Source organism: Miscanthus floridulus, chromosome 2 (genome assembly GCF_019320115.1).
Source record: "Miscanthus floridulus cultivar M001 chromosome 2, ASM1932011v1, whole genome shotgun sequence".
Lineage (NCBI taxonomy): Eukaryota > Viridiplantae > Streptophyta > Magnoliopsida > Poales > Poaceae > Miscanthus > Miscanthus floridulus.
Window position 1 is genome coordinate 44,883,688 of NC_089581.1, and position 13,192 is coordinate 44,896,879.

Below are 13,192 nucleotides of genomic sequence, written 5' to 3' on the forward strand. Positions count from 1 at the left end.
ACCCTGGTTTCACAGATTATAGTCCGTAATTAACATCAATATGGATAGCAGAATAGTAATTGAAGCCAACAGCATGGCATAGATATCTCAAAATACAAATTCCATAAGCCAACAACATGGCAATGACAAGTCTTCACACATAGGCCAATAGTTAAAGGGTCCCATAATTAAATAAAACAACATGACTAACAGAGTTCTCACATGATAGCATAGTAATAGAGCAACAGAGTTTGACATACACATGGATAGCATAGTAATAGACTAGACACTTTAAGTCATAGCTTCATATCTTCTTGCCACTCCCGGATGATGAAGCGCCACGAGCAGGAGGAAGCAAGTACTGCTGGAACTTTGCCGGTGTTTTTTTCTTTCTCTTTGATGGTTCTTGAGCACTGACTTTTGCCGAGGCTGATCCAGAGCTTATATGTACTGTGACACTAGAGCTTGCTTGAGATAATGGTAATTGTGCCTTGAGGTTTAGTGTAGCAGATCCTCCTTTGTTTGTAGAAACTTTAGCTATAGCACTAGTTCTTGTCACACTCCCTTGATTTATGCCAATGAACTCCTTTCTCTTTTTTTGTGGCTACAGACAAATAAGATTGAGTCATTAATTGCACTTTGTTAAGTGCAAAAGAAAAGTTGTGCATTGTTGAAAGAAGGGTAAGAAAGTAGGCTAACCTGAGATGTTTCAGTTGAAGTGCTCAAGTGCAAACTTCTTTTCCTACTGTTGTCTACAACTCTTGCACTAGAACAACTTTGTTGTCCACTTGACATTTTCACAGTTGCAGATTTAGAAGGACCAACAGGTGTTGATATTCTCACAGGTGCAGATTTAGAAGGACCAGCAGATGTTGACATTCCATTTCTCTTAGCACATGATTTCCTATTGTGCCCAACTCCTTTGCAACTCGTGCATCTGATAACTGTGCCTACCTTGGATATCCTGTAGGGTTTAGGCTTCTCAGTTGACTCCCTTTTCCTCTCTTTCTTGGGCCTTCCTGGAAGTTTAACATATGGTGGAGCTAGAGGCTTTTCCCTTTCTGAGATGGGCCAGTTGTGCATCCCCTCTACTGGCTGTAGGTAGTGACTGTAGGTTTTCCTAAATTAAGAAACTGAAAAGCATGGTGCTATGTAGTCTTCTAAGCAATGTGTGACGAAGTAAATGCAACTTATTGCATGTGGACATGGCAAACCAGCCAGCTGCTAGTACCTGCAACTACATGTTCTTGCAGTGAGATCTACAGTCCACCTATGGTCATAGTGCACTACTTCATACTTGTCATTGCCATTACTAATTGCATGACAGTAACCAGATTGAGTGATGTACACATTGAGCTTCTTAAGGATGTTTGGACAGATCATAGTGGGCCATCTATCAACTTTGGTGCTATTATCTTGGATCCTCACCATTACCTTCCTTCTAATCATTTCAAGCATGGTGATGATAGGGTAGAATCTGGCCTCCACTATCCATTTATTGAATGATTCACAAAAGTTATTGTCTACTGAGTCACAGTAAGTGCCTAACCTAAACCATGCCCTGCTCCAGTGACTTGGATCTGTGTTCACACTACTAATTAGACTCGTAGGGCTGCAAAATAAATACTTGAGAATATCATACCTTCTGTTGATCAGAGATGAACACCCAGTCTTCCCCAGTACCAACTGATAAATCTCTAAACAATATATCACAGAACCAGTTCCATGTGTCATTGTTCTCTTTTTCGACAACTGCCCATGCAATGGGATACATCTGATTGTTTGCGTCTCTTCCAACAGCACATAGAAGCTCACCATTGGCGGCGCCTTTGAAAAAACACCCATCAAGGCCCACTACTTTCCTGCAGCCTGCAAGGAATCCTTTCCTGCAAGCATCTAAGCAAATATACATCCTCTCAAATATAGGCATCCTTTCTTGTACCTTCACTATCACAGTGCTACCTGGGTTGCTTCTCAGCAGTTCTAACTGATAATCAAAAAGCCTCTGGTACTGACCCTTTGTGGCATCAAGCATCTTCTGCAATACAATTTTCTTTGCCCTCTTGAGCATTGCAATTCTAACATCAGCAAACATCTCCTCTTGGACTGTAACCTTCATAGCTTCAAGACTCCAAGTTGGATTGGCTCTTATCATCTTCTCATATCTCTCTGCTATTCTCCTTCCAGTGACCATTTTGTTATCTCTCCTTGGTGGATAGCTATGTTCACTCTTGTAGCTTGAAATCTGCCAACTAGTTGTAGTGGAATTTGTGGACAGCAAACAAACCCAGGGACAAGTTGGCCAGTCACACTTTGCTCTCACTCTATCACCCTCATCTTTGACAAACTTGATCACCTTCCTCTCAGCTAAAGCATACTTAATGATAGCTTTCTTGAACTGTCTTTTACCATTGAACTTCATCCCCAAACTAAACTTGGGTACCGGATCTTTCTTGCTAAACCTTGGATACTTGCTCTCCTTTCTAATAAGTCCATCGGCATCACTTCCCAAGTCCTCAAATGACTCATCTTCATCACTACTCTTGGCATAAGGTGTCATATTGCCTTCATCCTCTATTACAGTGCAATCTCCGGTTTGTGTTGATGTACCCCCAATAAATATGTCATCTAGCTGTGCTGTTTGACCAGAACTCAACTTCTTCTTGAATTCTTTGAACCTCCTAAGTATCTCTTTGGCTTCTTCATCTTCTTCAGAGCTGCTATCATCTCCAGCAAGGAACTCACTGTCAGTGCTTGATATCTCATCACCAGGACTGGCAGCAGCACCATGACCAGGACAAGCATTGCCCGCATGACCTATTTTTATTTGTTTGTGTACAATGAGTCCTGACTGAGGACTATATGGCACAATATGTCTTGCTCCAGACCCCAAGTTTGCATCTTGAGGAAGTGCTTCTTCTTCATCTTCTATGCCTGCTTCGTCTTCAGACTCTGCATCCATCTCATCCTCATAATCAATTTCTTCGTCTTCACTGCCAGTGCCAGCTTCATCATCTGATATTTCTTGTGCAACTGGTGCCTCAACATATACTTCTACAAATAATCCTTCATCGGTGCATCTCAACATATCTAGGCATGCCTTGTCATCAACTAGTGCTCGCAATCCATCGTGTAGTTCCCTCCCTGGAAATAACCAGTGCAACAGGGTGCCATCCAAAATAGTGCAGTGGTCTTTCAGATGCCCAATTAATTCAGGAAGGGAGACTTTGTCATGGTCAATGTAGGACATGGCCACGGTACCACCACAATAGTGCATTTTCTTCCCATCATGAAGGAACTCCCCATTGTAATGGAACCTAACATTCAGCTTCTCCGACCAATCCATGTGTCCTATATAAACAAACAAAAAGAAATGTATAAACAATGGATCCAGAGACAAAAAGAGGGATTAAAATAGCTCAAATCCACCAAACTGTGCCGCATTAAGCAACTGTCGATGCATAAACTACTCTATAGACAGTAGTACCAATCCCTAAGATTAAACAACACTACCAAGTCCCTATGCATAAACTATTCTTTGGTACAAGCTCCAGTACTATACAATTGCAATGATTGTAATTCTGTGCTTTACTTTCAGTACTTAAAAAACAACGGTTGTTGCTTTTCTATATGTAAAATCTTTGGTACAAGCTCTAGGTTGTTTGGAATGCAGGAATCCATATCACAGGAATAATAAAATGGTGGGCTAATGCAAGTACTATTTTTATTTTACTGATAACAAATTAACAGGAAGAACCGATTAAAAGTTGACACTTGTTATTTAGAAAAAAAAAACAAGCCCTGAGCCCCTGACCCACTTACATGTAGGGACTCTAGTCTCAGTTCTCATACCTCTGCAGCTGAGGAGAGGAGAGTACTACTCGTCATCCTTATCCACATGGCACTCATTTACTCCCATCCTCCATTCCTTTCTTCCCCAAACCAACACAAGCTCACCCTTCTCTCTCTCAAAAAGAAAAAATCAAGGCTCAAGCAGCCATGGATCGATGGGGCACCGTGGGAGCTAGGAGGTCAACATGGCTGGTACTCGGCCTCTTGGAGGATGCCGGAAGTAGCTCTCCTTCAACCAAAGCTCCCCTCTCAAAGCAAAAGAAATGTCGTTCTTTTCTTTCAAGGTGATTTTTTTTCTTTTTTTCTCTTGAAAAATTTGGTGGATTTGGAGTTTCAATTCCTAGGAGATTTGTTTTGGCTGGCCCAATTGGAAGCTCGGTTCCATTTTTTGGCCTTTTGTTTTCTTTATTTCCTCTTGCTCATATGAAGATTGCTTCGCAACAGGGCAATAGTTGAGGATGCTGTGCGACGAGAACAAAGAACACAAGATAAGCTTTGACAAACGCGTGAAGGCGTGCGTGAACGCCGAAGGAAAATTTTCCTTGAGCTTTGATCGTATTTTTCCTTTCCTCCAAAAGTACAGTCTGTCTTGCCTTTCCTCTAGAAAGTTTCCCTTTTTCTTTGTTCTAAACGCATCCCCAGCATTCCTTTCCTCTGGAAACAAAACCTCCATTTTTCCTACGTTTTTCCTATGTTCCAAACAGGAACTAAAGTGATTCCATCGAAATCCATGTCTACCGACAACTACTACCACCACATTGATGATTCCAGGGAGGAAAGAGACAACCAACTCACCTCTGTGTCTTAACCCTTAGCGCTCGAACTGCATCAACGCCACGAGGAAGTCACTGCATCGAACTCCATGGATTGGACGTCGGCACTGCGGTTGCCAGCAATGAGGAAGGCATTGGGCAGCGTCAGGCGAGGATGGTGGGGTGGCGTCGTGGGGAAGAGAGCGGCGTCGCGCGGAGGACGGCAAGGCGATGTGGCACGGACCACGGTGGGGCGACGTGGCTCGGAGGACAGTGGGGTGGCGTCGGAGGGAAGAGGAGCAGAGGCGCCGTCGCCCGTCGCGCGGAGTGGCGAAGGATCGATCTAGGGTTCGTGGTGGGACTTGCGGCAGGAACGGGAATGCCTAATGGGCCGGCGCACGGGCCCTTTTTTTGCAACTCGTTTTTTTCGATTCACGAACTGTTGAGTCGGCGCACAATACCACGGTGGAACAGGGCAGGGGGGTCATGTGCCCGGTTTTGTAAGTTGGATGGTCTCTTATGTCTGGTTTCATAGTTGGAGGTCCAAATTCATACTCCTTTGTAAGTTTAGGGTTGAAAAGTGTACTTTACCCTTTCCTATAAGCTTGTTAAGAGGGCTTTGCATGCTATTAAGCTTGTTCCTGAAATTTGCAGAAGGTGCAGGTGACCGGAGCATCAAACATGTGCCATCAGTGCCAGAGAAATGACAATGGAAGAGTTATAAGGTGCCTGGGGTGCAAAATTGTTAAGAGGAGATACTGTGTGAAGTGCATCAAGCGCTGGTTTGGCTCTTGCAGAATTGATTTTTTATTGAGCTGGCATTATGTTTGTTCTTATGCATCTTGTGTAGTCTCTTTGTAGTATCTTTCTTTCAGTCACCGTGCTAGTGCATTTTATGTCGTTGGATATTGAACTGCCCACTGTTTGTGTTTTTTGACATGGCCGCCTACAGGTATCCACATTTATCAGAGCATGATTTTGAGGAACGTTGCCCATTTTGTCGAAATATTTGCAACTGTAAGGCTTGTCTGCGTGTATATGTAATAAATAAGGTATGCCTTTTCTGTTTTCATTTGCATTCTATTTCCTGGCCCCAATGCATTTGATTGTATCACATTTCCTTTTCTACAGGTTGACAAATGGAGCGTATCTAGAGACAATGCTGTCAAGTTCTCCCTGCGCATTGTGCATTTTCTGATCCCTTGATCTGAAAGATTTTCATGAAGATCAGATGCTTGAGAAGAAGATTGAGGCCTCAATTCAAGGTATTATCATTGCAATGCAATTATATAAACGTCTGGCTTAAGAACATGGATGCTTCTTGTTTGTTATTCCATGTGTTTGTGCTGTTCCTAATTTTCTGTTATAGCAGGGATTGATGCATGCAAAGTGAAGGTTCCTCTAGCTACAATTAGACGTGATGCACGGATATGCTGGTTGGTTTGGGTTTACGTACATTGCTGCGTGCAAATTATTTGTTCCTTGAAGTGTCTAATTCATTGCTATCTTTGTAACAGCAACAACTGCAGGACTTCTATTGCTGACTTCCACAGAAGCTCTAACAATTGTTCCTATGATCTCTGCCTCAGCTGCAGCCAGGAGCTTCGTGGAGGGCATGCTCCTGGTGGTGGTGTTAATAGTGACAAAGCTACTAGTCTAACTGATCATGGAGGCAAGGAAGATTCGCAACAGGGAAGTAGTCGTGGTAAAGGTGCAAGTCAAGAACAATCTGATGGACAGAGTGGCATGCTGATAGGTAGCGCATGTTAGATAATCTACTGCTTCCTTGTGTGAACACACAGTACGGGAAGACGGCGCCAAAAAGACTCCCTGATGTGGTACTGTAGACGCTGTAGAGGCAAGCGCCGAACGGCTCACCTGCCGTACTGTAGCCACATGCATGGATATGCGCAGAAGTCAGTCCTGTTGTGTTATCTAGTCACTATTGCAGCAGGGCAGCTGTACTAGGACTAGATTGATAGAGTTGTATAAATAGTTTGCCACTGTAACTCAACAAAGAGAGTTCAGATTTGCCATCTCCTATACAGGGATCCGGCCAACGCTGGTGCTTGTACTGTGTGTATGCTCTATTCTTCCTCTTCTTCTACCTCTAGCCATAGTGTGTGTGGGCGGACAACGCTTGTTCATGGTCGGCATAGCTAGTGGATGCTCAGCAAGACTAGTGAGTGGTCGACTCACCTGAGCCGGTGATCCTGTGGGCCAACAAGTGAGAGTGCCCAAATCGCAAGCAGGAGAAGAAGGCTAAGGCTCATCTGACGCAAGCTGATGATGATGATGAGGCCACTATCCTGATGGCGATATTCTGTGCACTGCACGATGTCGAGGCCGAGGAGAAGGAAGAGGTGACGACGATGGAAGGACCTGAGAAGGATCTGAAGGTTGTCAACCTCGACGAACCGCGCGCCCAAGTTCACCTCGGACGTGTGGGCGCCGACCAGGAGCAGCGGTGGTATTTGGACTCTGGTGCCAGCAACCACATGACGGGCTCCCAGACATCCTTCTCCGAGCTCGACGACGATGTTACCGGTATGGTGAATTTTGGTGACGGCTCACGGGTGGCAATCCGAGGGCGCGACACCATCATCTTCAGGTGCCAGAATAGGGAGCACCACATGCTAACGGATGTATATTACATCCCGCAGCTGCGTTCCAGCATCATCAGCATTGGTCAGCTGGATGAGCGCGGTAGCGAGGTACTAATCAAGGACGGAGTCCTTAGGATCAGGGACCGGGAGCAGCGACTTCTTGCCAAGGTGAAGAGGTCTCTGAACTGGTTGTACCTGCTCGACCTGAAGGTAGAGCAGCCGGTGTGCCTGGCGGCAAGGCACACCGAGGAACCGTGGATGTGGCATGCCCGGTTTGGACATCTCAGCTTCGACGCGCTTGGTCGGCTGGAGAAGATGGTCCGAGGGCTACCCCACATCAAGCAGAGGAGGCTACCATTCCCAAAGACGGCCAAGTATCACGCGAAGGACACTCTCGAGCTCATCCACAGCGACCTCTGCGGGCCTATCACGCCAGCTACAAACGATGGTCGGTGGTACTTCCTCCTGCTCGTGGATGATTGTAGTCGCTACATGTGGCTACAACTCCTGACGAGCAAGGACGAAGCAGCGGCGGCGATCAAAAAGTTCAAGATGTGCGCGGAGGCCGAGAGCAGCAAGAAGCTTCGCGTGCTGAGGACTGATCACGGCGGCGAATTCACTTCGGTGGAGTTCGCTGCGTCCTGCGCAGATCAGAGTGTGGTGTGACACCACACCGTGCCATACTCACCACAACAGAATGCCATGGTGGAGAGGCAGAACCAGACGGTGGTCGGCATGGCTCGATCCATGATGAAGGCCAAAGGCATGCCAGCAAGGTTCTGGGGTAAGGCGGTGAACACGGTGGTGTTCATCCTCAACCGCGCTCTGACCAAGGCCCTGACGGGCAAGACGCCATTCAAAGCTTGGTATGGGCGCAAGCCGAGCGTGTCCTTTCTCTGGACATTTGGCTACATCGGCCACGTCAAGAAGACGAAGCCGATCCTCACCAAGCTAGAGGACAGGAGCACACCGATGGTGTTCTTGGGCTACGCGGAGGGTACCTAGGCATACCGGCTCTATGACCATGCGGAGACAAGGTACTTGTCTCATGCGATGTCGTGTTCAATGAGAAGGCGGCTTGGGACTGGACCAGTCCGAGCACGGGGGAAGCTGGCGGCTTCACCAACACCTTCGTTGTCGAGCACTTGGTCATCCACAGTTGTGGTGATGTTGGGGAAGAGGTGCTGAGCACTCCAGCGACAGAGCCGAGCACTCCTAGGGCAGTGCCGAGCACTTTGGGAGGGATGCCAAGCACTTAAGGAGGAGTGCCGAGCACTCCTGGAGGGATGCCGAGCATGCCAGGAGTGGTGCTAGGAGGTGCTGCAGTGGTGGCGACCACTCCAGAACGGGTGCTGAGCACTCTCGTAGCGGAGCCAAGAGGTCTTGCAGTGGTGCCGACCACTCCTAGACTGAGGCTGAGCACTCCTATAGTGGTGCCAAGCACTACAGGAGTAGTGATGAGCTGTCCAGAAGAAGTGCCGAACACTGCAACCAGAGTGTCGAGCACTCCGGCGGAACATGGAACTCCATCAACACTGATTGAGTTCGCCTCACCTCCAAGTGACATCACTGAGTTTGTGGATGCCTTCCACAAAGGTGAGGAGGTGCGGTTCCGTAGGCTGGACAACATCATCGGCGGCATAGGACCCTCAGGCTTGGCTGGTCAGCTGCTCAATGACCAAGAGCTGCTGCTCGTCAGCGCAGAGGAACCACCCACGTTCACGCTGGACGAGCGTGATGGAAACTAGCGATGGACGATGCTGGAGGAGATGAAGGCGATCGAGGAAAATGAGACATGGCAGCTCGTCGATCCGCCTCCAGAATGTCGTCCGATCAGCCTGAAGTGGGTGTACAAGGTCAAGCGGGACGAGCTTGGCGCCATTGTCAAGCACAAGGCGTGCCTCATCGCCCAAGGCTTTGTTCAGCATGAGGGCATCGACTTTGAGGAAGTCTTTGCACCAGTAGTGCACATGGAGTCTGTCCGTTTACTACTAGCCTTGGCAGCAGCAAAGGACTGGCGCGTCCATCACTTGGACGTTAAATCGGCCTTCCTCAATGATGAGCTGGTGGAGATGGTCGTCGTCAGGCAACCTCTAGGTTTCACCATCAAGGGAGAGGAGCACAGGGTGCTCTGACTGCGCAAGGTGCTCTATGGGCTACGGTAGGCCCCACGAGCATGGAACGCCAAGCTTGATGCCATGCTGGGCGAGCTTGGGTTCCAGCGGTGTGCAACCGAGCACGCGCTCTACACGTGATGATGGGGGAAAGAGGACCTCATCGTCGGCGTGTATGTGGATGACTTGATCGTCACTGGCGCACGCACGGAGGACATCAATAGCTTCAAGCGCGAGATGGCAGCTCATTTTCGAATGAGCGATCTCGGCGCACTCTCCTACTTCCTCGGCATCGAGGTGAGACAGGGGAAGGTGGAACTCATGCTCGGACAGAGCGTGTATGCCTCCAAGCTGTTGGAGTGGAGCAACATGGCTGAGTGCAAGCTATGCATGACTCCGATGGATGAGCGGCTGAAGCTGACGAAGGCCAGCACCGCGGCGAAGGTGGATGCAACACTCTACCAGAGCATCATCGGTGGTCTGCGCTACCTAGTCCACACGAGGCTGGACATTGCGTTCGTCGTGGGCTATGTTAGTCACTTCATGGAGGATCCCAGAGAGGATCACTGGGCTATGGTGAAGCGGCTACTATGGTACGTCAAGGGGACGGTGGATCAAGGGATCATTTTTCCCAAGACTGATGGGAGTAGGCTGCAGCTCACTGTGTTCAGCGATGTAGACATGGCGGGGTACATCGATGGATGGCAAAGCACCTCTGGAGTGCTCGTCTTCCTCAGGTCGGCTCCAATTTCATGGCTGTGGCTGAAACAGAAGGTGGTGGCGTTGTCTACGTGCGAGGCAGAGTACGTAGCGGTGGTGAAAGCTCTAGTTTGGTTTTGGTTAATTGATGAAACCCTAAGTGCTAACCTAGTTTGTCAAAGTAATTATGAGATACGTAGCACTACTCCAAGTGATGAAGCAATGGCGAAGATCATGACGATGGTGATGGCATGGTGATGATCAAATGCTTGAACTTGGAAAAGAAGAAAGAAAAAAACAAAAGGCTCAAGGCAAAGGTATAAATAGTAGGAGCCATTTTATTTCCGTGATCAAGACACTTAGCGAGTGTGATCACATTTAGGTTAGATAGCCGTTCTATTAAGAGGGGTGAAACTCGTATTGAAATGCGGTTATCAACGTGCCACTAGATGCTCTAACTCATTGCATATGCATTTAGGATCTAGTGGAGTGCTAACACCCTTGAAAGTATTTGTGAAAATTTGCTAACACATGTGCACAAGGCGATACACTTGGTGGTTGGCACATTTGAGCAAGGGTTGGAAACTTCACCGATGGAGTGTCTACCCGTAGAGTGCGGACAGTCCGACGGTGCCACCGGTGCCCTATACAGAAAAGACAGGGGTTCACAGAGTGACCGGACGCTGGTGGCGTAGTGACCGGATGCTGGGGTCTTGAGTCCGGTCAGTAGCAGCAGCGAGCACGCGTCTCAGTCTTGTGACCGGACGCTGGCAGGGTGCATCCGGTCAGTGCTAACGTACGCTGACGTGACGTGCACAGAGGAAACATTGAGTGACTGGACACCGGGTGAGTCCGGTCGAGCATGACCGGACGTGTCCGGTCATAAAATTTCACGTTTGGAACCTTACTAGAAATGATCGGACGCTGGGGTCCTGCGTCTGGTCACTTTCTAACTGACCCGTCTGGTCATCACTTGACCATTGAGATCGGGCGATCGGTGTTTGAAGCCGATGACACGTGGCAAGCATCGGGCGACCGGACGCTGGGGTCCTGCGTCCGGTCACCCCGTGTTGTGCCTAGTGAAGGGGTACAACGGCTCTATTTCATGGGGGCTTCTATTTAAGCCCCATGGCTGGGTCAAGCTCACTCTCTTGGCCATTTGCATTGACATAGCAACCTTGTGAGCTTAGCCAAAGCCCTCCCACTCATCTCCATCATTGTTTCATCAACATTGTGAGACTGGGAGAGAATCCAAGCGCATTGCTTGAGTGATTGCATCTAGTGGCACTTGGCATTCGTGTTTCACTATGGGATTCACTTGTTACTCTTGGTGGTTGCCGCCACCTAGATGGCTTGGAGCAGCGAGGATCATTGAGCGGAGGTTGGTGATTGTCTTCGGCTCTAATCGTGGTGATTGTGAGGGGTCTTGTGCCTTCCTCGGTGGAGAGCCAAAAGGTAACTCTAGTGGATTGCTTGTGTCATTAAGTTACCTCACTTGTGGGTAGATTCTTGTGGTGTCTAATTGTGTGGATGAGGTTTGTGCAACACCTCTTAGCCGTCGAACCACCAAGTGTTGGTCGACACAATGGGGACTAGCGTGCCGGTAAGCACGTGAACCTCAGAAGAAAAATTGGTTGTCTCTTGCCCTTTGGTATTCTCCTAGTGATTGATTTAGTATTCATCTTGTGATTGGTTCACTCTTCTACATGGCGGTATAATCACCCTACTCACTCATTTATATTCTTGCAAACTAGTTGTGGCAAGCTCTTTAGTGTAATTAGAATTGAGAGCTTGCTTTGTTATTTTAAGTTCATCTAGTGGAGCTCTTTAGAGTAGCAAGATTGAGAGCTCTTAGTGAGTAGTAACATTGCAAGTTGTGTGCCTAGTAATCATTGCAACTAGAATTATTGGATAGGTGGCTTGCAACCCTTGTAGAGCTAGAGCAAGTTTGCATTTCGCTATTTGTCATACTAATCAAATTGCTCTAGTTAATTTATAGATTTTTAAATAGGCTATTCACCCCCCACTAGCCATATTAGGACCTTTCAAGTGGTATCAGAGCTGTGGTCACCGTTTGATTGAAGGCTTAACAACCTCGGTGTCAAATTATGGCTCAAGTTGTGTTCAACCATGTGGGGGGCAAACCACCGTTCTTTGATGGCACATGCTATGATTATTGGAAGAGAAAGATGAGGATGTATCTTGGTTCAATCAATGATCAAGTATGGGAGTTGACCGAGAATGACTATGCTATCATTGATCCCGATGACCCCACCAACCAATACAAGACCAACAAGCAATGTTATACAATGGCTCTCAACACCATATACAATGCCATTGATTCTAAGGTGTTTGAGCAAATCAAGGATTGTGAAAGAGCAAATGAGGTGTGGAGGAGATTGGAGGAAACATATGAGGGCACACCGGTGGTGAAGAGTGCTAAATTGTACATTCTCAAGGATAAGTTGACAAGCTTCAAGATGAAGGAAGATGAGAGCATTATGGAAATGTTCCATCGGTTGCAAGTGATTATAAATGACTTGAAGGCCTTGGGAGAGAAGATCAAGGATGATGATGTCTCTCATCGGTTCTTGATGTGCTTACCTCCAAGATTTGAGATATTGAGATTGCTTATCATAAGAGGAGGATTGAAGGAGATTACCCCTAACCAAGTACTAGGTGATGTCATGACCCAAGAGACATACCGTGTGGAAAGGGAGGGGGATGACAAGGATGACAAGAAGGAAGAAGAAGACAAGAAGAAGAAGAGTATAACATTCAAGGCTAGCTCATCATCATCCAAGAACAAGGACAAGTCCAAGAAAGAATCAAGTGATGATGATGATCTTAGTGATATTGATGATGAAGCTATGGCCCTCTTTGTACGTAAGATGGGAAAATTCATGAAGAAGAAGGGCTATGGTGCAAGAAAGAGAAGAGATCACACCAAAAGCAAAGAATATGTGAGAAGATGCTACAATTGCAAGAGTCCCGATCACGTTGTAGCAAATTGTCTCTACAATAGTGACAATAATGAGGATGAGAAGAAGAGGCACAAGAAGGATAAGAAAGAAAAGAAGGAGAAGAAGGAGAAGAGAATGACCTTCCAAAAGAAGAAGTAATGGAGACGGGGATCCCGATCTTCTGTCAGGTGATGGTAACTATCGTTGTGGCGGAGAATGACACACCG

At 47.3% G+C, this 13,192-nt stretch overlaps 1 protein-coding gene and 1 pseudogene across 1 annotated transcript; one reads left to right on the forward strand and one right to left on the reverse strand.

The window, feature by feature from the left end:
• Positions 1-283: 283 nt before the first annotated feature.
• LOC136536450 (uncharacterized) lies at positions 284-3,325 on the reverse strand. Its single transcript, XM_066528738.1, has 3 exons — positions 1,622-3,325; positions 679-1,074; positions 284-583 (listed from the first exon to the last, which is right to left on the reverse strand). The coding sequence occupies exons 1-3, from the start codon at positions 3,323-3,325 to the stop codon at positions 284-286; spliced, it is 2,400 nt and encodes a 799-aa protein (XP_066384835.1).
• Positions 3,326-5,264: 1,939 nt separating this feature from the next.
• The window catches only part of LOC136536451 (lysine-specific demethylase JMJ26-like), a 53,772-nt pseudogene continuing 45,844 nt past the window's right edge, over positions 5,265-13,192 (forward strand).